A 27,998-nucleotide genomic window follows, 5' to 3' on the forward strand; every position below is an offset into this window, starting at 1 on the left:
GTGCATTGGAATTTGTAATAAAACAAGCGACATAGCGGCCGATGTAGCTCCGCTGTGGTATGTAGAGAATAACTATTGTTTACACGTGTGTTGATGAAGAAGGTGAAAATCTTTAATAGCTCATTTCAGTGGCCAGACAAATATGGCAAAAATAGCTGCAAAAATATACAATTGAATATTTCATCATGATTTGAAAATATCACGTCATCTCTAAGAACATGTCAACTAAAGCTATCTTACGAGTAGTATTTTGAGAATGAAATTTTCTGACCAAAAATGGCAAAAATTTCCCAAAACTACAAAATTGTAGATATAATCATAATGTCGATATATCACATTTAGTGGATCTCAGTGTAGGAACCTGTTTATCAAATTTCTAAGCTATCAGACGAGAAGTTTTTAAGAAACACATATTTTTACCAAAAATGGCAAAAAAGTGCCCCAAAATTACAAAATTGTAGATTTCACCGTAATTTAAGTATATCACATTTTGCTCATACCTATAAACCTGTTTACCAAATATCAAAGCTGTCAGACAAGCAGTTTTGGTGAAATAAACTTTCTCACTAAATATGACAAAAATTGCCGTAAAAATAAAAATTCGCACATTTCTGCTTAATTTGAACAATCTTAACAAAATCATCCCTTAGGGCCTATTTACCAAATGTCAAATCTTTCTGACCTGTAGCTTTAGAGAAGAAGATTTTTTAAAAGAATTTTTGACCAAAATGACAAAAATAGCGTCAATAACACTTGGCTCAAATTTGGTTCGATGTGGCCAGAGTAATTATACTCAGCTAAGTTTACCCCTGGGAACATGCATACCAAGTTCCAAAACAATTTTGGAACATCAAAATTCATTAACTAGACACCCTAAGGATTACAAACATGAAAGTTAAAAATATATCCATGGTGCATGAGAACCCAATCTTCCAACCCGATTATTAAGTATACAGCATATGTATACCTTATTTGTATGTATGTATTATGTTTGTGTGTGTATATGTTCTGCAGATAGCTCCCAGTGTTATCCGTATAGCGAGGCTTGGTAATAGTGAATGAATGTATTTACGCAATTCTACTGATCTGGTTGTAAATTTTCTGTTTATTGACTTGGTAATGTTAACACAACGTTTCGTCCAAAAGTACGTCTTCATCAGGTGAAAAGATGTCTACAAAAGAAGATACAGACTAAAACAACAAAATAGGACGAGTGTTCATCTTTACCAAATGTTGACAGTATTTTAAGAGGCGACTACAAATTTTCACATTCAATACCAATTGTAATTTACTCAGTTTGTAAAATCCGTTCTGCTAAAGAGATCGCAGATCTCTTCGTAGTTATATAAATCTACGTTCCCATTCGATCTTCGGATAGAAATCACACAATTCATAAACAGTGGCTCCCCAGCTTGGAGCATTTGTTTATTATGAGTGGCTGTCGAGCAATATTCTGTACTAGGGCACAAGAACTAGCGAAGTGCACAATTTAAGACTGTTAAGGCGATCTGAGTAAAAATTTTCACTCATCACTAAAAACCAGAGTAAAAAAAAACATTGTTAAAATTGCTTTCAAAGGCAAAAGTTCTCCGAAAAAGCATAGGTATCTTACTTTTCAATGATAATGGAAATGAACATGTTAAAATGAATTGTCTGAATCCTGGTCTAAATTAGATACTTAAAACAGCCTACCGAATATCGACTTACAAGTAAACGCATGTATACAAATGACAATCAAATGGCACATCTACAATTAATGCTGTTTATAATTTTGTTTTCTGTACTTGAAGTTGTTTCACTGGTAATACTGAAGAATGATGATACTGCTTAGAAAGGTGTAAAAGTACATATCTCAACTATTATTTACCGTTGCCTGTATTTTGCCATTTATAAATTTTGATTATAAGAAAGATGCGGCAATGTAAAGTTATATGCATGGCTCAATAAATACATACTCAAGCACATAAAAGTAAATTAAAACAATGATAACGTCTTAATACTGATGTTCATTTGAAAGGGTGTCTTTTAAACTTGGCTCTTCTACGACGACGCCGTCCAACCTCTTTTTTTGAATTCTTCACCGATTTAGTTGTCATCATCCTGTTTATCACTTTGCGGACGATCAATATTATATTAACTATCAAAACCAAAGGTACTGCAACTGCGATGAAGAAGGCGATTGATGCTGCAAAACCCAACAAAACATCGTTAAATATTGTTTGAACACAAATATTGCAATCGGCGCCCTTTAACTTTTAAACGAACATAGCCATCAGTGGTTTTATTCCGGGGGTTTGAAGACAAAAATCAGTGTGGACCTTCAAGAAATCAAATTTCCGTGCTTGCCTTTGGTGACGATTTTTTGCATTCGAGCTTTTGAAAGAGACGGGGAGTTTGTGTTCAACTATAAGGACAACACTCCAGAGGTATGTTTATATATCCTATTCTCCCACTGTGAGTTACTTAAATGACCGTAAACTGTGATATAATTCTTTTGTATTGTGAGAATGACTAGAACACACGTCTCGATGCATTTTACCTGCCACATAATTTCATAACATGTGTTATCAGTGCACTACGTGCTATACTGGACATTCCACGCTAATTATAGTACTGATTCGAGGAGGTAAACGGGAAATAGCAGCCATGTTTGGCGTGAGTTAAATGCCCAGTGAAATCAGTCCATTGGTCTCCACTTCTGGATCAAGCTATGTTCCTCGTACAAAAATAAGGAATGGCCACACTGTTGAAGAGACTGTCATGTGCAAGTTGTTGTGAGTGCTAGTGACCTAAATCACCAAGCATATTATACAGTGAGATGGTAACTATTTTTAGACTGAGTTTTAATCCTAGTATTTATTTTACGTTTCAGCTTATTGGCCCACACGGCAAGCGTACCCAACTTGTATTTGCATTTTACCAGTGTCTCAAGATTACCTAAATATCTATCTAGCATTAGCAACTGTCGAAAGAATGTCTTATTATCTACTCTGCATTTGTAAGTGTAAAACATTTTAGTATCTATCTGGCATTAGCCAGAGTCAAAAGATTATCTGAGCAAAAGACATAATTTGATCATCATTCAACAGTTATTCATGAGCTGACATTGTTAATATTTAAAAATAAAAGGAAACTAATTAAATAGACCAAGAATTAAATACAAAAATACGTTTTACCGTATTTCAGAGGTATTTCCCTAGAACTTGACCGACAAACTAAATTCGTTTTTCAGGAGTATTTCTTATTCAAACCAATATTGCATTTAATATTCCATCGTTTAGATACATTTACTATATCCACTTGCCAAACTTAATACTTTGATTCACAGTAGGCTTCCCTACGTCAACTTCGATGGAAAAGTCTGTCATTTATAATTTTTTTCAAAGATGATCACTACAAAATAAAAACATGTAATCTAAACACAAAAACACTATTAGTTTTCCCTTTCTCCTCGTTACATAATTCTGAAGATATTTGTGACAAACCTTTATAAAATGAATATTAATTTATACTTCATAACACTTTCACCGACTAAAATGACGACATAATACGACATACTATTCCATATATGTGAGTTTTATCTTTGAGTGTTTACATTAAAGTGTTATACCATATGCACACTAATTCCACTTTGGTGATAAGTTTTCTAATATCACATTTTCTTATTCAAACCGATATCTTGCATTTAATCTTCCATTTTGCAACTTTCGCCACTTGGGCAACTTAAGTTTTACTTTCATTTTGTGTAAAGTAAAGCCAGTATGTATAAAGGCGGGATATATGTATTGAAAACGGGAGACAATGGAGGTAGACTATGATTGTATCAAGTTATCAGAGCGATTGCAGGCGAAGTAATTTATTTGAAAAAAATTAGACCACAATGGACAAAATATGATGGGAGTATCAATAACAAACTCTTCCACCCTGCGATGTTGGATAAAAAACGAAATACAGGTTCAGGCAAATGCCTCGTGTATAATTTTCGGATATCAATACCGTGTACTTTATCGCCATCCAATGTGTTATTTGGTTAATTGATAACACATGACATGTCGTATGCATACCATATATGTATATCGGTCATACAACCTATGGAGACAAATAACATGGACAGTGATTAAAATGGTTATTGCAATTTTCAGTCACTATGAAAAATTCCCATACCCGATTTTGATACTGCTTCTTTCTCCTTTAGGCCAACCGCCATCTCCGTTGAGTACAAAGTCATATCTTTGACAGTACCACTAGGCGGAGTAGATTTTGGTTCATTAACGATGACAGGTTTCATGATTTGACTTTTTCCTGAAGTAAACGTTGGTGCCACTGATCCTACCGATATGAAAATAACGCAAGTATTATTTACACAATTGCTTTTTTTTTATGAAGTTTGATTAGGCTTCGTGCACAAAAAATGGCGTGTCAATGGCGACGAGAGGTTCTATGAACGTATTTATTCCTTCAACAAACTTTGGTGATCCTACCGATTTGAAAATTACACAATTACAGCTTAAAGCAATACACTATTACTGTGTTTTTTTCATAAAAGTTTGTTAACGTTTTCGGAAAAGGGGTAGATTTTTTATCTTCTCTTTCTGTCGCCCTTCTTCAAGTATGTTGAACTAAGAAGAAGTAGCCTCGCAAACTCCGAAAATCGTGCACAATACAAATTAACGTAGAATATGCCTCGAGGACAGATATTCAGTCTCCCAAACGTTTACTATTTATTTCTGATCTACCATATGTTGGGGCTTATTTTAAAGCCCTTGGACTAAGAAATATTTTTACCGTCTTAGTTTTTACGAAATTCGAAAAAATATATCTTTCCTCATAGAGTTAACAGAGGGATGGCAGCCATTTTGAAATTCAAACAATGGTAAATGTTAGCTAATTTGTCTCTATAGTACGAAAGTTTGCACGATGAGCCATGATTTTTATTTTTGACTTGGTAAGAGTACGGCAGAATGTTTCGTTAGTCCCCCAGACGAAGTCAAAGGGGACTAATGGTTTGGGCTCCGCCCCGTCCGTCCGTCCGTCCGTCCGTCCGTCCACGCAGATCTGTCAAACTTTGTAAAAGGATAATACTCTATGGCATACATATGCATGTGCATAATTTAGGATGTGACACGCTAAATTATTGCTAATTTGCAAAATTAGCGATTTTTGGAAAAAAAGCTGTTTCTTAGGAGACTACACCGAATTTGATGAAACTTTTTACACGTATGGGTCACACAGAGCTCTTATAGCATACAAAGAAAATAGTCAGTATTGTGCCAAAATTTAAAAAAAAATCATAAAATATCCAAATTAGCAATTAATTAATTGCTAATTTGGATATTTTATGATTTTTTTTAATTTCGGTAACATTTCAATAAATACTGACTCAAGTTTGATGAAACTAAAGATTACCTAAATATCTATCAAGCATTAACAACTGTCAAAAGAATGTCTTATTATCTACTCTGCATTTGTAAGTGTAAAACATTTTAGTATCTATCTGGCATTAGCCAGAGTCAAAATATTATCTGAGAAAAAGACATAATTTGATCATCATTCAACAGTCATTCATGAGCTGACATTGTTAATATTTAAAAATAAAAGGAAACTAATTAAATAGACCAAGAATTAAATACAAAAATACGTTTTACCGTATTTCAGAGGTATTTCCCTAGAACTTGACCGACAAACTAAATTCGTTTTTCAGGTGTTTTTCTTATTCAAACCAATGTTGCATTTAATATTCCATCGTTTAGATACATTTACTATCTCCACTTGCCCAACTTAATACTTTGATTCACTGTAGGCTTCCCTACGTCAACTTCGATGGAAAAGTCTGTCATTTATAATTTTTTTCAAAGATGATCACTACAAAATAAAAACATGTAATCTAAACACAAACAAACTATTAGATTTCCCTTTCTCCCCATTACATAATTCTGAAGACATTTATGACAAACCTTTATAAAGTGAATATTAATTTATACTTCATAACACTTTCACCGACTAAAATGATGACATAATACGACATACTATTCCACATATGTGAGTTTTATCTTTGAGTGTTTTCATTGAAGTGTTATACCATATGCACACTAATTCTACTTTGGTGATAAGTTTTCTAATATCACATTTTCTTATTCAAACCGATATCTTGCATTTAATCTTCCGTTTTGCAACTTTCGCCACGTGGGCAACTTAAGTTTTACTTTCATTTTGTGTAAAGTAAGGCCAGTATGTATAAAGGCGGGATATATGTATGCAAACGGGAGACAATGGAGGTAGACTATGATTGTATCAAATTATCAGAGCGATTGCAGGCGAAGTAATTTATTTGAAAAAAAATAGAACACAATGGACAAAATATGATGGGAGTATCAATAACAAACTCTTCCACCCTGCGATGTTGGATAAAAAACGAAATACAGGTTTCAGGCAAATGCTTCGTCTATTATTTTTGGGTATCAATACCGTGTACTTTATCGCCATCCAATGTGTTATTTGGTTAATTGATAACACATGCCATGTCGTATACATACCATATCTGTATATCGGTCATACAACCTATGGAGACAAATAATATGAACAGTGATAAAAATGGTTATTGCAATTTTCAGTCACTATGATAAATTCCCATACCCGATTTTGATACTGCTTCTTTCTCCTTTAGGCCAACCGCCATCTCCGTTGAGTACAAAGTCATATCTTTGACAGTACCACTAGGCGGAGTAGATTTTGGGTCATCAACGATGACAGGTTTCATGATTTGACTTTTTCCTGAAGCAAATGTTGGTGCCGCTGATCCTACCGATATGAAAATAACGCAAGTATTATTTACACAATTGCTTTTTTTTTTTATGAAAGTTTGATTAGACTTCGTTCACAAAAAATGGCGTGTCAATGGCGACGACAGGTTCCATGAACGTATTTTTTCCTGCTGCAAACTTTTGTGATCCTACCGATATGAAAATTACACAATTGGAGCAATACACAATAACTGTGCTTTTTCATAAAAGTTTCTTCAAGTATGTTGAACTAAGAAGAAGTAGACTCGCAAACACCGAAAATCGTGCACAATGCGAATTAACGTAGAATATGCCTCGGGGACAGATATTCAGACTCCCAAACTTTTACTATTTATTTCTGATATACCACATGTTGGGGCTTTTTTTAAAGCCCTTCAGGGCTCGAAATTAGCGGTAGTCCCGCGTCCACAGACTACCAACTTTTCCCTGGGGCTACCAAAGTCCATGAAATGGTAGCCCACACGGACTACCAAAGCCTGGGACATGAAATTACTTAGTGGGCGACATGATATTGATCGCTCTCAGATGACCTACGCTCGGTCCGACAGTCAACCCAGCTTGACACAGAGAGGCCAGACTATGACTTTGTTATGCAAATTAAAATGCGACAGTGCGGTCGAATTTTTTGCGACAAACTTTCAATAAAATATCATTATCTGAACTTATATGTACTTGGATGACAGGCTCGGGAAATGATGGCCAATGAAAATTCATTTCCATAGTTATTTAATCACAATGTATCAATCACAATTATTATACACAAAATTATTCAAACTGGAAAGAAAAAACTGCCGGGCCATCCACAAATTACGCTTTCCGAAGTGTACCAGATCACCCCATGATAGTGTACTATGGTGGAGAAATATAGCCAATTGCCACGAAAGTATTAGGAACGTGACTGTACCAAGTTATCATCCTGAATTTTTTAGCCATGTTATGTTTACATGTGCTGAGTGAAAAGTTGTCAAGGCGAACATAAAAAATTGTATATAAGTTCTATGTATATGTGAATAGGTCGTCAATCTTTGAGGCGTCACCATTGTCCACTACACATGCTACCGTTCTCCTAAGGCTATAATCTGCAGGCATTGATGTCAAACGGCTAGAAAATTCACTTGCTGGATAGAATCATGCAAAATAAATCTCTCATTGTCTAGATTATAAATAAAAATATCATATCCTTTACAAAAAAAACTCTTCATTCATGCATGGGCTACCAGACCTTGTCACTGGGCTACCAACTTCAGAAAATGGTAGCCCAATGGGACTACCAGGGAAAAAAGTTAATTTCGAGCCCTGCCCTTGGACTAAGAAATATTTTAACCGTCTTAGTTTTTACGAAACTCGTTAAATATATCTTTCTTCATAGAGTTAACAGAGGGATGGCAGCCATTTTGAAATTCAAACAATGGTAAATGTTAGCTAATTTGTCTCTATAGTACCAAAGTTTGCACGATGAGCCATGATTTTTATTTTTGACTTGGTAAGAGTACGGCAGAATGTTTCGTTAGTCCCCCAGACGAAGTCCAAGGGGACTTATGGTTTGGGCCCCGTCCGTCCGTCCGTCCGTCCGTCCGTCCGTCCACGCAGATATCTTAAACTTTGTAAAAGGATAATACACTATGGTATACATATGCATGTGCATAATAAAATTAGGATGTGACACGCACAATTATTTTGGACAAAAAGCTGTTTCTTAGGAGACTACACCGAATTTGATGAAACTTTTTACACATGTGGGTCACACAGAGCTCTTATAGCATACAAAGACAATAGTCATTATTGTGCCCATTAATTACTAATTTGCATATTTTATGAATTTTTATAATTACGGTAACATTTCAATCAATGCTGACTCAAGTTTGATGAAACTTGTCACAGATGTACATATACTAGAGCTGTAACTGTGTGCAAATACATTAAAAGGATCATGTCAATTAAAAGCTAATTTGCATGTTTGATGAACTTTAATAATTTGAGTGCTATGTCAAGAAACACCCACTGAAATTTAATGAGTCGAGGTCCAGATGTTGGTACATTAGAGTTGTAATAGTGTGCAAAGATATTTTGCGGGTTCATGTTATTTAATTGCTTATATGCATATTTAATGTATTTTCATAATTTCATGATCATAATAATAGGGGTCGCAGTCAGAAAAATTGTAACAACTTAGCTCGGTTACTAAACCAATTTTTATTTGAGATTTTGGATTTGGCCGAGCGGTTTTGTCTGTGGCTTCTACGCTAGGTGACTGGGACCTTACGTTGTTAGTTTGAATCCGATTGAAACCACCGTATTTGGTAATATGTCAAGAAATATACTTAAATTTGATGAAACTTGGTACAGATATTCATATACCAAAGCTTAACTGTGTGCACAAACATTTAGCAGAATTATGTCATTTAAGTGCTAATTTGCATATTTGATGTATTTGTTTAATTAAGGAAACTAGACATACTGCAGCAAATTTGATGAAACCCGGTACAGATGTTTAGCACACAGCACTGTAAGAGTCAAGAAAAATATTCAGCAATATCTTGTCAATTAATTGCTCAATTGCATATGTTAATGAATTTTCCTAATTAGTCCACTATTAATAGTGGATTAATTAGGAATGTTCATTAAATTTCCAGAAATACTGTACCACATTTAATGAAACATGGTACAGATATACTGTGTGGAGGAGACATTTAGCAGTATCATGTTAATGAAATGTTGAAGTCTTTCACTTTTAAGACGTGCACTAGCTTAAAGCTGCAAGCAGCATAACCGGAGCCAAAGAATGATGGTTAATGCAAGTTTTAGTGTAATTTATTAACTGGGAATACAGCTCCAAGCTATCAGGCCCATACTTTGAGCCTAAAATGAAGTGGTCACATAATCTATGAGGTATACTTGTTCCAAAAGTGATAAGCTCGTGTATGTACATCATGTCCATGAATACAATACATGTGCCTGCTGCAGTTGCCGAGACAAATGAATATCGGTCCAATGTCATTGAAAAATAAAGGGAAAAAACGTTTGGCCCATACTAGTTAATACACAAAACAAACCAAAGTCTAGTCTTTGTAGTTTGCTGAGGTACATGAAAGTATCTAAGGTCACCCGAGGTTATCTCATATATTGGAGAAAATGTGGCTCCATATTGGTAGATATCCAACAAAAATGAAAGTTTTCAAAAACATTTTCAATATATAAAAGAAACTAATGCCTTGGTACTTTTAGTTGCTGGGATATTAGAAAGTAGTTCAAAGATAGTTTAATATCGTCCCAAATTGTTGACATAAGTATCTGTCATTGTTCAACAATCACAAAACCTCAAGCCCTTGTAGTTGCTGAGATACGTGAAGGGAGGTCAAAATTCATTCAAGGTAATCCATAAGTTTTGGAGAAAACCTTAGTTTCATATCGGTCAATATACAAACAACAAACTCCTAGCCCTTGTAATTGCTGGGATACAAGAAAGTAGGTCAAAGGTCAATTAAGGGCCCAAATGTTTTGGACAAAAATTTATCCCATATTCTCAATGACCAACAAACACCAAATCTCTTTGTGTTTGTAAAACACCCGCGAAAATCTTTCTTTCCAGGATCGTGTCCCTGAGCTTCTGGTTACTTTTGCATGGAAAAACTGGTGTCACATCACAGCTTATATTTATACCAGTCCTCATCATTCAAATTGCAGTGACAGGATTCATGTGCATCATATAACATGGCTAATGGTTTTCAAATGAACCAAGTTAAGAACCGAGAGCGAGTATGACCCATTTGACGTTATTGCAAATAGAGTTGACATTGCTGTCACAGTTGCATGAATCTTAACATTAATGGGTACCAGGATGGACGGGCTGGCCAGAGTTACATATATGTAGCTTTAATTTTAGAAACAAACTCTTGACATCACAGTTATAACCCTAAACACATTATATACATATGTTTAAGATCCTAAATAAGGGACGGTTCAGTTTTTACGGCAGGGGGGGGGGCGGCAAAATCCAGGGGGTCATCGTAATTTTGGAATCCGCGAAGGGGGGCCATAGCTTTTTCACTGGTAGGAAAGGGGGGACACCACATTTTTCAAAAACATAATACCTACAATAAAGTTCAATTTTTGTCATGTCCATGATCGACCCTCTTTACCGGCGGGCCGCCTTCGGCGGCCCACTACAATAAATTGACTTTATGTAATGACCCATGACCCTCTTAACGGGCAGATGCCTTTGGCGGCCCACTCCAAATAGGTTTACTTCATGCAATGGCCATGATCGAACCTCTTTACTGGCGGACCGCCTTAGGTGGTCCACTACAATAAATAGACTTTATATAATGGCCCATGACCATCTTAACAGGCACCTGCCTTTGGCGGCCCGCTCCAATAAAGTTTACTTGACGTAATGGCCTATGACACTCTTTACAAGCTAGAATAAAGTTTACTTTACGTAATGGCCCATGACATTCTTAACCGGAGGGCTGCCTTTGGCGAACCACTCCAATAAAGTTCACTTTATACCGAAGTTCAAATCAAAACCGTGTGGGTAAATTTGACATACTGGTTTTGGTTATTTTTCAGCCATGGGGGTGTGGGGGGGGTTCATCAATTTTTTTCGTGTTACAAAGGGGGTCATCTTTTTATCACGAAAAATGCATGGGGGTCTATATTTTTTTGAACACCGGCGACAAGATTTGGCGGCCCCCAGGCCGTAAAAACTGAACGGTCCCTAATGGAGAAAACACATATTGTAATTAAATACATCTCACCTAGCACTCAGTGATTTCTATGACTTTACAGGTGTTAATGAAGTTAAGAACAGGGTAATTTATGGACAAAATTTCTATCTAGTGTACAGCACACTTGCGGAGAGGGGCGCGGGAAGAAATGGATGGGGTAAAAGTTTGTCATCTATCCTGGCAGCATTTTTTTCCAAAGCTTACCTTGAAACAATGTGCTTTTACCCCAGTAGAGTCAAAGCAATTTCTTCAATAACATCATTCAAACACAGTCTTTGTAGAAAGCAGTGTTCTTAAAGTGACAGTAGCTGTGATTATTGTTTATTTTGTCAGTGTTGAAATACTCAGTGTATGAACTACTATTCCTTGTTCTACTTTCCACAATTTATTGTAATGCCCGGCATTCAGCTTGTGAATAGAACATGTATACATGTAAAGTGTATTGATCTTATGTACAAATTTAAGAAAATGGCACAGCACCCTCCAGATTCACTGTAACACTCTTGCGTGGATTGTTTAATATTTGTCATCTTGGGTAGAAATTAGGTTTTCTGACGTTTCTGAGTAGGTATGCATTTTGTACCTTGCAGGATTTAAGATCATTATCTTGGCATCAAAACAGTACATAAGGCCTGGTGGTCTTTGCCAGAAAGACGATTGGAACTAATTTGGGATAATTGGATGGTGAAATAAAGTCATTTAATCTACAAATGTAAGCTCATCTGCTTTTCTTTTTAAGTTAAACACTAGTTTTTATGAGTAATTTGTAATACTGCAACATTCAGCTATATGGCACCTAACATGTTTATGAAATTTGAAAAATATGAAGATCCAGTTATCCCAAATTAATTCCTAAGTTGGTGATTTCTGTGCGAGTCCCTTTTGAATCCATAGGATCTTCAGGCAGAAAGATTCCTAATGAGTGTAGCGCAAAGTCACTGTACACGTACATGAAATGAAGATCCCCATCTAAGTGACAGGACAGAGCACAGTAATTCTGACTGATCCATTAGCTGAGGTGATAGAGCATCCGAAATGTATTTTGGGGATGTGGGTTCGAGTCCCGCATGGGTCATAGTGAATATGCGATATTTCGTTGTACTTTGTATGTCTCACCGGTCAAATATTGAAATGGCAGTAAAGTATTTATTCTTATACAGATCTAGATATGCACATTTTAGTGACCAAAATGTTGACACTTGGCCGATTCCATTCAAAGGTCTAATGCCGACTACTGAAACAATAAGCAAATGCTGAGACTTAATATAACTCAGAATGTAAGGATGGGTATTCTCGTGAGCCCCGCAATTATTTTCAATGGTGTTCTTTTAAGCTGTGGATGCAATACCTATCGTAATTATTAAGAGAGTATAAATAAAGACTGACATACAACTTTATGATTGTCGTGGAAGCTGTGTGACTACTTTATATAAGTTATCTTCTTGCACATGGGATTAAAGAAACATACATCTTTCCAATAAGTTACCTGTCCTTCAGTGAACACGTTTGATCTGACAGCATATCTCCTGTACTAGAATAAATAGGTAGCCTAGGGTGTTGAAACAAACTGAAGGGGTGACAATGTTGGAAATCAACATATCGAAGACAACTAAAGTTTCAAAGAAAGTGCTGAGTATGAATACTTGAATGTTGACTCGATGTAATGACACCACATAGATTGCTGGTACGTCTCATTTGGCAGCATTGGTTTGTATGGTAGATTATTTACTTCAATGTATATGGCTTCCAAAACTCTTTCTCAGTGTGTTGTTCATTGTCAACAGCTTGAACTTAATCAGGGGTCAGTTGTTGAGGTGCAGTGGGCCACATATTAAGTGATATGTTTGACATTTTGGGGTCTACAATCTGAAAATCGCCTCACTACGTCAAGGAAAAAGTCTTTGCCAATAAAATGAAGAACAAAACTATTAAAACTACACGATGGTTTCCTTCAATTTTGTTCTTTGCATTAAATCATCGAATCTCACGTACAACGCAGGGCACCATTTTAAAAGTGATATAGCCACAAACTGATGGTGTCAAATCGCCGTACACAAACATAGACTCCTTGCAATTATGGCACTATGTATTGTGTACAGTGATTTGACGTCATCAGTTTGTGGCTATACCATTTGTAAAATGGTGTAAAATGGAGTTAAGTGTACAACACCAACTGGCACTACAGGACAACACTCTTGAAAGTAGGACCACAATGTCGACAGAGAGCATCCGCAATCTCTTAAATTTCAGTGTCGATAATGGCTGACACCATGGTGCTGCTATGGGTTCACTGGTTTCACCAATAGCAGCCAATCTCTACATGGAAGTGTTTAAAGAGGATACTCTTGCAAACCTAAATACTTCACTAACACTACTGTGGTGGAAAAGGTATGTGGATAAAAGACGTCATGGAGCATATACCTAACACTTCGAGCTCTACTTTTCTTCGTGATTTTCTGCAACTGATTTGTACAGAAAGCACAGCCACAGGAAGGTCTTAGATAGGGTCGTCCAAATATGCCTTTGCATTGAGTAATAATCTTTGCTGTTCTGGTGTAACTTTTGCGAGGACTTTTCCGGATTTTCTAACACGTTTGATCTACTGACTCCCAAGCTTGCTGTACGATGAGATCTATCAATTAGCGCCAAAGTATGCGCTCATACCACGTGCACGGAACTGAACCAGTCTTTTAATAGAGAGTCTTCATACGGCACCCAGTCACCTAGCGGAGAAGCAACAGACAGAACCGCTCGGCCAAATCCCCATTCTGAAAAAGAGTGGTTCAATTACCGAGCTAAGTTGTTACATTTTTCTGACTGCGACCTCTCCACACGTTGTAGAGTTCAGCAGCACTCACGCTCGGACACTCAACTATCACACATTGCGCACAAACTTTATATCGAAGCAATGAATACATACATTGCTTAAACTGGGCGAAAGATAGCCTCGGGGACAATTCTGTCCACCAACAGAGCTATCAACCCAGGGTAGAAAATACAGTGTCTTCATTCAGGGTTCGAACCAGCAACATAGGGCACCTTTTAACTATCATAATCATACTAGCGGGAGATAAAAATGTAAATCCTGGACCAAAGGTACAGTTTCCATGTGGTGTTTGTGACAAAGCAGTGAAAATGACCATTACAGCCTGTTGTGCAATGTTTGTCAACGCTGGTTTTATTCGAGCTGCGAGCATCTCAGTGATGCCCCATACGCAAGACTATATGCTGAATACGACGAAATTTGGACATGTGGATCTTGTTCCTTGCCTAAATTTCTCGACACAATATTTGGGGTAGTAACTCCGGATTTGGTTGAAAACGAATCTGGTGAAATCAACAGTATTCAAGTTCAGATGAATCAAATAACATCGCACCACGCAAGAACGATAGAAATAAGTGACCTAAATGCAATAGATGCGAAAAGACATCCGGAGTTGTCTAATCAATGTAATAATTATGCAACTCATTATCATGCTGTGTGGACTCCGCAGAGATTTTTCAACCGCTTGAAGTCTCCGATGTACACCTGGATTTGTATGCAACGTGAACTTCCAAGCCTTGGTAGAACACGATAATTCGTCAGAAACGACCATCAACTAAATATTCCAACAGAAACGCACAATTTACCATGCAAATACAAAACCTCGGGACTCATCAAGACTTTGTGGGTTGCTTCTGAATGCTTAAAGTATTAGTTAGTAAAACAGCTGAACTACATATATACTCGAAACTGATGAACCGGACCTTACATTTGTGAATGAAACGCATTTATCTAGTGCAGTGGCAACTCACTAAATATTGTTTGGACTAAAGTACAATGTTTGCCGGCATGATATAAAGCGACATGGTGGTGGCGTTCAGGATTAACTTAAGGTCAGACGTAAAAAGAATAGAGTTGGGGCCTGACGGCAACAACCTACTTACATATGCGCTTAAAAAGCAGGCAGCTAAGGATCCAAACTGCTAGGAATAGTTTCTTCATCTGTAAAGCTTGATTTGTACGTATCTGTCTCACAGCAAATACTCTATGCATCAGACTCCAATACAGTATCACTATTATGGACGACTCCATCATAAATTCACTGGAAAATATTATTGTTTTCCGAGTCAATATGCTTCTGCTTAACTGTGTATCCATTCAATCCCTAATAGAACATAAAATGTTCCAGTAGTTGGCTAAATCCTTCTTACTGCTGTTGTTGCAGATCGGAGCTCACTGAAATATATCCTTTATTAATGCAAGGGAATGACATGGAGACAGGTTTGACCAAAATCCAGGGGTGATGGCACATCCAGGCGTCATTACCACCTTTCCCCCGAGGCCACTCGCAGATTTGAATGGTCTCGCGGGAGGCCTAGGGCAGCCTGTTACTAAGGTGCACTTACTGCCAAGACAGGGGCGTCAAGGCATCGTAGCGGCTCGGACGGTGGTATTGGGTCCCTCGCGGGATCCCACTGCACGTCGGGCAATATGTTACCGGGCACCCACTGCAGGCCTACGACAGTAACCCCGTGGAACTTTATTATGTTATGAACTGACGAAATACAGAAATAATTCCAGTTCTCTTTGCGTGTTATTTGCTATCCTGCAGTGAAATAAAGTTCTGTTTTTTTCAGTGGAGGGTAGGTTGAAGTTTTGCGAGGTGAACTTGAGTGTGGCAAAAATTAAAACTGTCGATGTGCAGGGTTGATTGCACTGATATGTGGGAAATGACACGGCTGAGATGACGCAAGTAGATTAGATAACAGCGATTAAGGGAAGGATGTGGCGGATTAGGTTACGTCTACAGTACACAAAGTGAATCATAAGACAAAGCGATGCGTGGTGACCTATACGGGCCCATGGTCCTGGCCTTGTTCTCAGTGTCCTTCCCAAATGTTAACCATGATTATAGCCAAGCCATAATCACCCATAATTTGAGTAGCCGAGACCCCTGCTCCTCTTCCCTGGTTCTCTTTGAGAATGTCCAACCTTGAACGAATCTGCGGCAATAAATGCTGCCTGTCGATATAGTGGTGCTACTATTTTTCTCTATTTAAGCCAGTGAGGTAGACATTAATCCGTCCCATCAGCAATGATCTTTTTCAAAAGTCAACCAATTGATCAACGTTGATGTGCATGTCTATAAAAAACATATCTTTATATCTATTTTAATACTATGAAAGTCTTATGAAGTAATGAACAAAGAAGTTTTCTCAGGTTCCCGTGAAGTCAAACCGTCAGGATATAACCTTTCGCCTTCAGCAATAATCATTTCCTTTTATCTTCTTGCCTTTAAGTTTTTGTTTTGATCCTGTATAAAAGGTCCCGCAGTCACACTTTGCAATTGATGTTCATAAAAAGTTCCAACCATTCTTTAATCTTGCAAGTCTTTTAACGTGTACACTCGCAGTATTGAGAAAATTTTTGATGAAATTGCAAAGCTATCTCCTGCCCTCTTTGGAAAGTACCCTTCCCTCGTACTTTGTTATTCGCACTTTCTCGCCAATGCTTAGCTATGGTTTTCTTTACAGACTAGCCAAGGTTCTCATGCCTTGTGCTCATGCTGGGATGTCACATTTTTTGGTTTCATATGAATAGTTTAATTGCTTAAATGTTGATGAATAATTATATATATATATATATATATATATATATATGTGTGTGTGTGTGTGTGTGTGTGTGTGTGTGTGTGTGTGTGTGTATAAACGGTATAGTGAATAAAGATCAAAGATCTCAAACGGATTTCTCAGTTGACTGAAAGATTAATCAGTCAAATCACTTTGCACTTTAACTTTTAGTCAAGCATAACAAGCTCCCTCAAAAGTGCATAAATTAATTCATTCTGCATGTGCAGGTAACAACCCATGTTCCACAGGATGACACAGGTGCTCTTTGACTCCATTGGCTGTGACATTTGTATTTTGTGCTAGTATAGTATGGCAAGCAACTGCCAATATAAAAGGCCCTGTTAATGGCAAAAGCGATGAAGATGATATGAAAGAATCTTACCGACTTTTACAGTTCTGAACAAATTGTAAATGAGTATTTTGGTACATTGTTACAGCTAATTATATAAAACTTGCCACCAAATGCCACCTAATAAATTTCATACTCAGTGAGCTGAAGTATTACATATTGTATGATGTGGCAGCTATTCCAGAGATCATATTTTGATTTCATTTAAATGGAACGTAAACAGTTCATGTAATTGGAAAAGTGAGTTCCTTGATACCTCAAACGCGGCCAAAGACTAATTCATCAATCTCATAGAAGATCAATGATAATATAAGTAAAGGCTACATGCCTACTTTGCAACCCTTTTAAGGAATCGATGTTTTGACTCCGTTTTTGATATATATGTTGGATTGTACAGTTTATATACAATTGACCCTTAAAAGTATCCAAATACGCAAAATTGGTCACGAACGCTACTCAGTAAAAAGAGACATGGTGTAATATTTTTGACAACATTATTAGCATTATAGGATAAACTCCCTCTTTCTGTAATGTTCTTTAAAGTTTATTTTCCTGTCACATGACTAGAGATTCAAATTCTGCGACCATTAAAACATGACCATACCCATCAAAATTGGTCTTCAAAATGATTGATTAGTACACATGCGACTCATACCGTACTAGATCAAACATTAGGTATTTGTAAAGCAATTAAACTGCTCAAAGTGCTATTAATTTGTGTCAAACGCAAGAGATTGGTATTCGTGCTGCCCTACGAATGACACCATAGCAGAAACTGTAGACTTGTTTGCAGCATGATGATTGCAAAGCATAGGGTAAATCTGACGGATAACATGAAACCTGGTCGTCAAAAGGGGCAAAAGGCAAGTATTTTCATTGTCAAAACAGAAAACCATGCCCGCAATGATAAAGGCATTCATAGAAGGCCTCTGTCACACCCACTTGCGATCATATACTGAAAGGGCAGCAATAGTAAAGATCCTCCTGAAAATGATCTGAGGGACTAAGGGACTGGTCAGTTTCTTCGGCCGGGGGGGGGGGGGGGGGGGCGGTGGATTATTTTTTGCCGACGTCAAAAAGTGGCTAACCCCCCCCCATTCCAAATTTTGAAAACAGGGTGACCCCCCCTATTCCAAATTTCGAAAACAGGGTGACCCCCCCCCCGGCGCGCGACATAGGTAAAACAAAAGGTGGACATAAATTATATATATATATATATATATATATATATATATATATATATATATATATATATATATATATATTATATTTTACATTTTTACAGATATTTATATTTTAAATAGTCATTCTATGTTTTAATGGAATTGTTAACATGTCAGTTGTAAGATAGGAATTTCAAAGTGTCAATCTTAAAGTTTGAATACAGTACATTTTGAATGAGCTGTATTTTGAATGAGCTGTGAATGTATTTTACACTTTCTATGCTTAAACCGGTGTGCGGGGTATAAAAGGCCCCTAACTTATTGAAAATTCATAATGGCGCTTGAGTGACAACTGGCAATAGCTAGGTAGACCGCTCCGTGAAAATCGGCCTAAACGATTCTCAAACATATATTATAGGCATACCATGAACATAGACTGTTTCATAAACACCTAGGCCATACTGGTATCTGCAAAGTTTCACAAAGTTTTTTAAAACTACGACGATTAGGGGAAAAATCACTTTGTGAACAAAGGGAATGGCCCTCAGGAGACAGTCGTTCCATGATTCAAACAATTGTCAATCATTCAGTGACGCGCAGAGGCGTAAACTGGTCAAACATTTGCTATGCATACGAGAACAATTACGATGTAAACAAACTATAGACTTATATCAGCGGGCGAAGGATGAAAACTGTGTGTTGCCATCAACTCTTTTGCTAGCGTTTATGGTGCAATGACATCACGAAAGTGAACCATTTTCAGACGTGACTTAGCAAGAGGACTAGTCCGTAAGCTTACCCGTAGTACGATGTTTTCTAGCGAAAAGCGCGTAAGCAGAGTCCGCAGTTTGCACTGAGAATGGCATCGAAAATAACCATCAAAACATGGCGGTAGCCTCCATGATCAATTTAATTATTGTCAGTCGAAGAGATCCACGTTTTTAACAACTTCCCCCTTCCAAATCTACGGCCGAACTTGACGGTACTGAACAGAGTTGTTTGGGATATATATGCTGGCCCCGAAAACGGCCGTATGTACACGTGTTTTTACCCGTGGAAATGACATGTCGTGTTCGGAGGGCTGGTACTAGTAAGGTTTTGACATAAGCTTACCGATTATCCCGGTTACATTTGGACTTATGTGATGAGAATTTAACAAAAATTGTAAGATATTTGAACAGTTGAAACATTCAATCTTTCAGTTCAAGATGAGCAAGTAAGCGCCATCACCCAATCTTGTAAACGCTTCAGGATACGCGTGTCTGAGGACAGCTCATTGATTCCGCGCTACATCGTAATAATATTTCGTCAAAAGCTGGACTTTAATTCCTTCAATAACCATGGAGGTAGAAAGAAAGATGGAGAGGAACCCAGTCTGTCATTGATTCCAGTCGAAGGTTAACAAACGTTTCGAGCAAAACTTGCAATTGCTCCGAAAATAAACATAACCCGTGATAATTTTTCGATATCACCCCGCCGCCAAGCAACCGAGTAACTGACCGCGATCGCTATGACAAATATCGTGATACACTACTAGATTCAAGGAAGTCTCGACCCTTCCGTGAATTTCCTTTATTTTTTGCGGTCGGTCACAACGTCGCCGTTTACCCATTTCCTACCATTTTCCTGACGTGTTTCTTTTCCTTCCTAGTTTTTCTTTCTTTCTTTTTTCTTTCGAATATTGCCATGGCATAACTGAAACCAACCGGGAAACGAAGGCTGCAGTGTACGTACCCAAGCCTGAGTGTGATTTGAGAGCAAACAGATTATGCAGATAATGCGAACGATCGCAACCGTTGCCAACAGACTCATTATGCAGAACCATGCCCCAAAACGCCCACCCAAACTTGGCACTAATCCTGATCCCGGTCCATTTCGAGCCGGGCTTTAACAAGATGTCCTTAACTGTTGGATGTCAATCATTAATATCAAAGAGGAAAAAGCAGTGAATCAAAACTTTGATGGGTGTTAAGACTTACCAACCATCCAATTAAATCTCCTGAGGAGCAATAGAGAGCTTTTTAGCCAATTCTGATGTGTACAGTGTCTGAGAGGACCTTTTCCTCTAACATTGAAACCATAAAAGCACAGCTAATAATGACAAAAAATTCATTTTTTAACTGTTATTTTGTTCATAAAAAAGCATCTTTCTACAGAAAACCTGTGACACAAAGGAAAATAATTGCATCAATGAGAAGGAAAGATATCTTGTCATTTTTCTATCTCTAAAATAAGTCACTGTATCAAATTTATATTTTGAAATATTTGTGCATGTTGCTTTCTTATAGTGAATTCTCATGGAATGAACAGAAAAGTATCAGGAATTTGTCATCCTTTTCATATGAAATGCAGATTTCATAATACACTTTCACTTTGCAAACATCAAGATATCTCTGATTTATTTAAGTATTGCGCCCAAAGGGCGCGCTGAAAAATATGAAACATCCTGATATCTCTGATATATGTGCCTTGTATATTAAGGTCATGCACCTGAAGGGCATGCTGACAAATGTCTGATATATTAAAGTAATGAGCTTGAAGACCACGCTGAAAAATATTGAAAATACAGATATCTCTGATGTATGTATGCTTGATGTGTTAAAGTTTGGCGTGCTGAAAATATGACTGATTATTAAAGTTACGCGCCCAAAGGGCGCGCCGAAAAATACAACTGAATGATGAAATTTGTGGCTGACACTAGCATTTTAGACAATGATGAGCCTGTGTCAAAATTGAAAAACACACTGACCCCCCTATTGGGTATTTCAAAAACATGGTGACCCCCCCTATCACCAAAGTCAAAAACAGGGTGACCCTCCCATGAATCCACCGCCCCCCCCCCCAGGCTGAAGACACTGACCAGTCCCTAAGTGGTCCAAAGAGAAACACGGCATATGACCCAGGTTGACTAAAAGGTGACCAAAGTTTTATGCAAGTGCAAAGTCATGCTCAGCAAATTCGCCTAGTATAACTGAAGCTCGTTTATTGTGGTTGATTGGTAAATGATTAAATGACCCTTCATGTTGTCTGAAAAGATACAGTTCATTATCATTTAATTGAAATGGATGATTTGACAATTTATATGCGTGGAAATATAAAGTCCATGACCTCTCAAACGGACCCAAACACAAACAACCTTGTGTCGAAGATGCTGGATAAATTAGGATATGGTGTGATGTTTAGCAACAATTACAGTGGCAATGTCGGATAAAATCCCTCCATTAGAAGTAAGGTTTTCCAGCTTAAATAACAAAAAATTGAAAACTCCGCGAGATACGACTCAGTGTTTTGTGGCAACCACTTCTGTGGCAATAGTTGATATTGGGTGGCCATTTTGCCTTTCAATGAAATATTTTACAATTTATATAAGTAACTTATCCTTCAGCCTTAGACACCTAATGTATTTGTCTCTAGGATGCAATGTCAGATAAGATATATATGTCCCTCGATATTTGTTGTGGAAACCAGCTTGGCAGCAATCTTGGATTGTTAATATCAATTTAAGATTTTCATGGTTGATTTTACAGCAAATATAACAAAAGCTACCAATTCTGTGACTTGTAAAACCTGCCACAAGACACCACAATCAGTAGCATAGTGTATTGAGATACATACCGGAATAGGCATTAGGGCGGCCATCCTGGAGTTTTATGCAAATTTAGGGTTGTAGGTGTCAGAAATGAAATGTATGAATTCCTTTACCAAATTTTTCTGGCAAAGGAGACTATATTGACTCCTACAGCTTCTCATTGAGATGAGAGAGATATGACATTAAACCTGTTTTGGAGATCGTTTTGTCAGCCATCTTGGATTTTTATGCAAATTAACGGATTTACATGTCAGTCAATGAAAGATACGAGTTCCTTAACCACATTTACTTTGAAAATGAGACCACAATGACTACAGCAACTTCTCGTGAATAGAGATATGACAATTTACCTGTTTTGGAGGTCGTTTTGCAGGCATCTTGGATTTGTTTGCAAATTAGGAGTTTCACATGCTGGGAAATGCAAGAAATTAATTCCTTGGCCTTGTTTACCTGGCAAATGACACTAAAAACACTTTCAGAACATTACATAGAGCTGAGATGTTACCATTTACATGTTTTAGCGGCCATCTTAGAGGCCATCTTGACTATATTGATATGACCAGGGGTGCCAGGTTGGCATCATGCAGATCCTGATTCAGTAGGCTTTGAAGATACAGAAACCACTAAAAACCATTGTGGAGGCCAAAATATTTCGGATTTGTGCTTCGGCACCAGACTAAGTTCTTTATTTCCATCTCTACCCAAGTGGTCAATTTCCTAAAATCCTCTGACTCATAAATGCAGTAAAATTATTATTACGTGAGATTTTCAAAAGCCTTAATTTCTTCATCAATGGCGTCATGCAGCTTACTAAGTAGATGTTTCGTCACTGAACTGTTTCTCAAAATCAAAAAAGTGGCTGCAACATGTGAGATGTCAGTGCACTCATCAACTTTGTGTTCATCGAACACATGGTATAAGTAGAGTGTAATTTTCACAAAACGACCCATAAACACCTTAGATTTCATTACTAATATCATTATTCCTGCAACGACTCATTGTCATCAGATGATTCCACTAACACGTTTACGTCATTATCTCATAGGAATGCTTAAGCAAGAGTTGGCAAAGTCCCGGGCAAGCATTGCTTTCAAAATACACTTCGTTTCGTTTTGCTTAAGCAATTCTTCACACTTCAGATTCTTATCAAAAAGTATTAAATATTTTCCCCGGTGTCTCTGATCATCAATGAGTAGACCCTAACTCTAAATGTTTCACAACGTTTTGTTAATTATTCACAATTTCAAATTATTTTTCTGTATTGTAGGTACGTCGAAATTATCAGTGACAATGTCAAACTTCCTACTGAATGTCTCTTTTTCTGCTGTTCTGTATCCTGAAATCGCCATATTTATGACTCTTAATGGTAAGCTCATACTTTCTATGTATTGCCATCTTTACTTTGTCCGTTATTATGGCCACTGATCGGCAAAATCAAGGAGAGTGTTACCCTATGCAGTGGCTGTTCTGTCGTTTGCAGAACAACCATTTCAACTAGGAATACGTGAACTACCAAACAAACGATGAGGAGACCAATTCTCTCGATCATTATGTCTTCGCGATGTACTTCTTCATACACCCTTTCCTTTCTCTTTTTGAAATGCCATATTTAGAGATTGTGCAAACATCAATCCATCCCTATTGAAATACACCTACTATAGAATCTGAATATTCCATCATAGGAAGATACAAGACTACAAGATATATTAATCACATTTTTCCTACCTTCAATCGTCGACTCGTAAGGAGGATGTTCGGCCAGAGCTATCGCAATCGATCGAACACGAAGGACTTGTGATTCATATTCTAGTAATGGCATTATTTTTTTTGTATGATCTATTACAAAATCTATGACGGTGTAACCCGACAAATCACGATCCGCTTCATGCCAAAATGGGTTTCCATATTTTGTAAACAAGAGTTTGTTTCCTTCCTTAGGCAAACCATACAATACATCTTCGTAGTAAGAATACACTATTTTGATGATACCTCCACTTGTTGGTATAGGTTCCGACCAAGATTCATTTTTCATAAAATATGTATATAGCTGATTATCAGTTCCCACTCCAAGTAAGATAGCGTAGTCTACAAGAGCAACACTAATCATGCAGCATGAAGACGAAATAGAATGTGACCATTCACCATTATTCCGAAACTTCAGTTTGTTTTCCAAGTCTATGGCAACAATTATATCCTCTGTTATAACTTCAATGTCAATAACTGGTGTTGAATCTTCATGTACCATACGAAATCCTCCCTTGATAGATGAATAAATGTTATGGTCCAATCCAACATAGAGCAGCTTAGTGGCATCTGAATTCAGGGCAAATAAAAGAGAAAAAATATTGACTGAACTAAAACTCTAAATGACAGTTACGCACATATAAGTCCAAATACGTATACACAAACAGTTGCAGCACTAAGTACAAAAGGGTGACAAAATAGTCGGATGCATGCAAAAAAGGAAGTAGTCTTTGGGACACGAAACTAACAAGTAATGTAAGGTATGTTGATACGGGTCAGCATATCATAAGGTTATAGCAAAAATTCGTAAAGTGCGAACAAAAATATAAACGAACCATATCACCCCATGGGAAGGACAGAGCAATGCCCGAACTAACGTCCAAGCATGTATTTTCCTTTTTTAAAAAGAGCCTTTCTATATACATCTTACAGTCTGATTTCGATGTGAAATGAGCAAAGCAATAGATAAATAAAAACACATGACGGTGAGGGCAATATCACGATTTCTGGCCTGCCCAAGGGATGGTCATGCATCCTGACCGAAATATTGATAATACCCTCGGCTCTGGCATAATTAACATTTCGGTCAGGATCACCATGCATTGGGCAGGCCAAAAATCGTGATATTAACTGATCTTCATGTGTTAATAATTTTATTACACCAAACATTTGGAAATCATCACAAAATCCAATATTTTCACTGTACGCATCGAACGACAGTTTGAAATGAAGCGCAAATTTTCGAATGACACATTTTAAATATCGAGTGCAAGAGTTCCTGGCACCAGTACACTACGATGCGTGTGCACGCTTTGAACTTGCGCGTAGCAGGCAAGAGTCGAGGGCAATAGCCAATCGACTCATGTTACATCATTTTTTCGACTGTCATGTGGCGGTTTCAGCCAATAACGAGATCAGTACCATAGGTAAGGTGTAATAATAATGTTTATGTCTTGTTGCAAATTTCATTGAAATGTCCAAAATTAGGGAAAAGCACATTTTAAGTGCATTTCTGAAAACCATGAAACTATACGTATAGAGCGCTAGCGAAATGTGGCATTCATGGAATTGGTCTATCTAACAATCAAAACAGAACTCTACGTACTTTGTACCTGAAAACAACCAACGTTAACACTAGAACATCATCACAGGGACATCTCCCATAAATGACTCATCCAAATCCAGTTGCAGGGTTAATTCTGATGCGCTTAGCTTCCATTCATACCTATCGTACCCATAATAAGGGCCGTTAATGAACGCAAAGTCAATCATCTAATGGGATATTTCAATATAGCGAAGTGGGTCATCCCATCAGCTTTGTTTTGGCTTGTTGTTGATTATTGGTCATATTAGATTGTTCCGGAACACTCCTTTGATAACGTATAGGTAGGTTTGTATTTTGTATACCCACAAACTTAAGTAAAATTTTAAGTATGAATATGTTAAACAACGCCGCTCTATGGGTTGATAAAATAGGAATAACCACATGATAAATATAACTTTTTGCATTTTCAATCTTAAGAAGAATCGCTGTACATGTGGTGATTGCTTCTTTTATAACGGAAATGCTTTACACGTGATGAAACCTGCATGATGTAATAGTGCACATCTTTTGTTACTTGTTTATTCATTTATGTTAACTCAATTATCAAACAGCAATCATACATAAACTTGAGTATTTCAACAGCTTTTGTTGTGGTTGATTTTTGCTACCAATAAGTAAGTTGAAACGATCATCTTTGAGATATTATTAAATTTGACAGATTCATCGACACTGCGACGTTCCTTAAATGTCTTCTTTACAAGAATGTTATTAAGGCATTTAACAAAGTTCATACACTCGTTAGAATTGTGTCTCTCTGTAACAAACTATACCGATTCGATAATACTACTCGGCATTTCGCAAGTGAACCATTTGGCAAATTTACTGCTTCTTCGGCTGACTGAACTTGTAGCCGAGTAGGTTTAAGAAGTCACTGAAATGCTGCTCTTGTTAAAAGCATTGAAAATTTTCATTGGCAAAGTATTGTCAAAGGATCCTATCCTAATTATTGGCAAGGTATACGTATGGACACAGTACATAGACACTCACGATTTTACAATTACTGCTTTGCAGTCAATGATTTGATCGAAAAACTTTGAGTTATATGCATTAGTATGGTGTATATCACTGAAGTCCAAAATAGATGCTCATATGTGACCCCTCTGCTACCTAGAGAAGACTGTTGACGCTAGAAAAGGCTAAAATGTATTCTGTTTCAACAATATGACACTTACATTATGGAATCTCCACAATCTTTGAAATAATTGTTTATGTTTACCTTGTTAGCTCACGTGTTCACACACGTAAGCTAATGACATAGTGATGTCTGTCTGCCTGTGTGTATGTCTGTCTGTCCGTCTGTCTCTCTGTCTGTTGGTTAGCGTGGCGTGCATATTAACGAAGTTATGAAATGTCTTTTTTTCATATAATCGTTTCCTATGGAGACAGTAATGACGGTGTTGACATATATCAACAAATACTACACAAAAATTTCATGCAATTTGTCACGGATGACAATCTCAGAACATTTTGATGTTACTGTGAGAGTCATGTCAATCATCTGCGCATTTGTATATTTAATGAGCTCTTGTAATTAGTGATATAACTCTGAAATTCCTACACCAATTTTGCTGTTACCTGCTACAGATATTTATCTAATAGATATGTAACTGTACTTAGCAGCATTGGGCTGTGTCCAGTTAATAAATAGCTCATTTATATATTATATCAAGTTTTGTAATGTGGAATCTGTGTTTTATCACAGATGTGTTTTGTGATTACACCTGTAGCTATCTGCCTTCCTTACATCATCATCGTCGTCCCCTTAGCCAATCAGCTCTTCTACCCATGACTATTATCAATCCTCCTTCCCAGCCAAACAGCCACGTTTGCACACGACACTACACCATCAAGCCTTTGTCTCATCGCTCCCATTCATTCATTCATTCATTCAGCCGCTGGGTTCATGCCATATACCAGCTCGGCCAATTACACTACGTCCGGAATCGTTTACAATCCCTTCCTTCGAACAACCATGCCGGCCAAAGGACGTCTAAATACAGCCAGAAATCTCAGTGTCCGAATGCTAGCCTGCTTCGAGACCCCGCGCTCAGCCCTACACAAGACCGGCCACTGACCCCTGTCCCGCTCCGCTGCAAGTGCACGTTGGATCTAGCTGCGAATACGGAGCACATCCGCAGTACTAACGTATTACTCACAATCCTTCTGATAGGCCTCAGGCGAATGACAGTCCTGGCATTCAAACCGAGTTCGGAACCAGGTCTCCTTCCGAAGTTCCATTGTCTGCAATGGTTCTTTCTGCCAGCATTTCGGCGGGCAGCGTCCCAAGTCAACATTACCAGAAGATAGTTATGTAACACTTCCATAAACGCAGCTGCAAGACTCGGTCAACATGCTATCCAATATCCTGCAACAGCAACTTTGGCCACTCAGTCACCTATGAACTCTCT

The 27,998-nt window shown here is 37.5% G+C and overlaps 1 protein-coding gene across 1 annotated transcript; it reads right to left on the bottom strand.

Moving 5' to 3' along the window:
* Window positions 1-91: 91 nt before the first annotated feature.
* On the bottom strand, window positions 92-27,989 carry LOC139120079 (uncharacterized). Its single transcript, XM_070684155.1, has 5 exons — window positions 27,747-27,989; window positions 23,967-24,554; window positions 6,634-6,798; window positions 4,165-4,329; window positions 92-2,185 (listed from the first exon to the last, which is right to left on the bottom strand). Exons 1-5 carry the CDS (start codon window positions 27,826-27,828, stop codon window positions 2,007-2,009), a joined length of 1,179 nt encoding a protein of 392 aa, XP_070540256.1. The 5' UTR covers window positions 27,829-27,989; the 3' UTR covers window positions 92-2,006.
* Between the last annotated feature and the right edge of the window lie 9 nt (window positions 27,990-27,998).

Source organism: Ptychodera flava, chromosome 20 (assembly GCF_041260155.1).
Source record: "Ptychodera flava strain L36383 chromosome 20, AS_Pfla_20210202, whole genome shotgun sequence".
Classification (NCBI taxonomy): domain Eukaryota; kingdom Metazoa; phylum Hemichordata; class Enteropneusta; family Ptychoderidae; genus Ptychodera; species Ptychodera flava.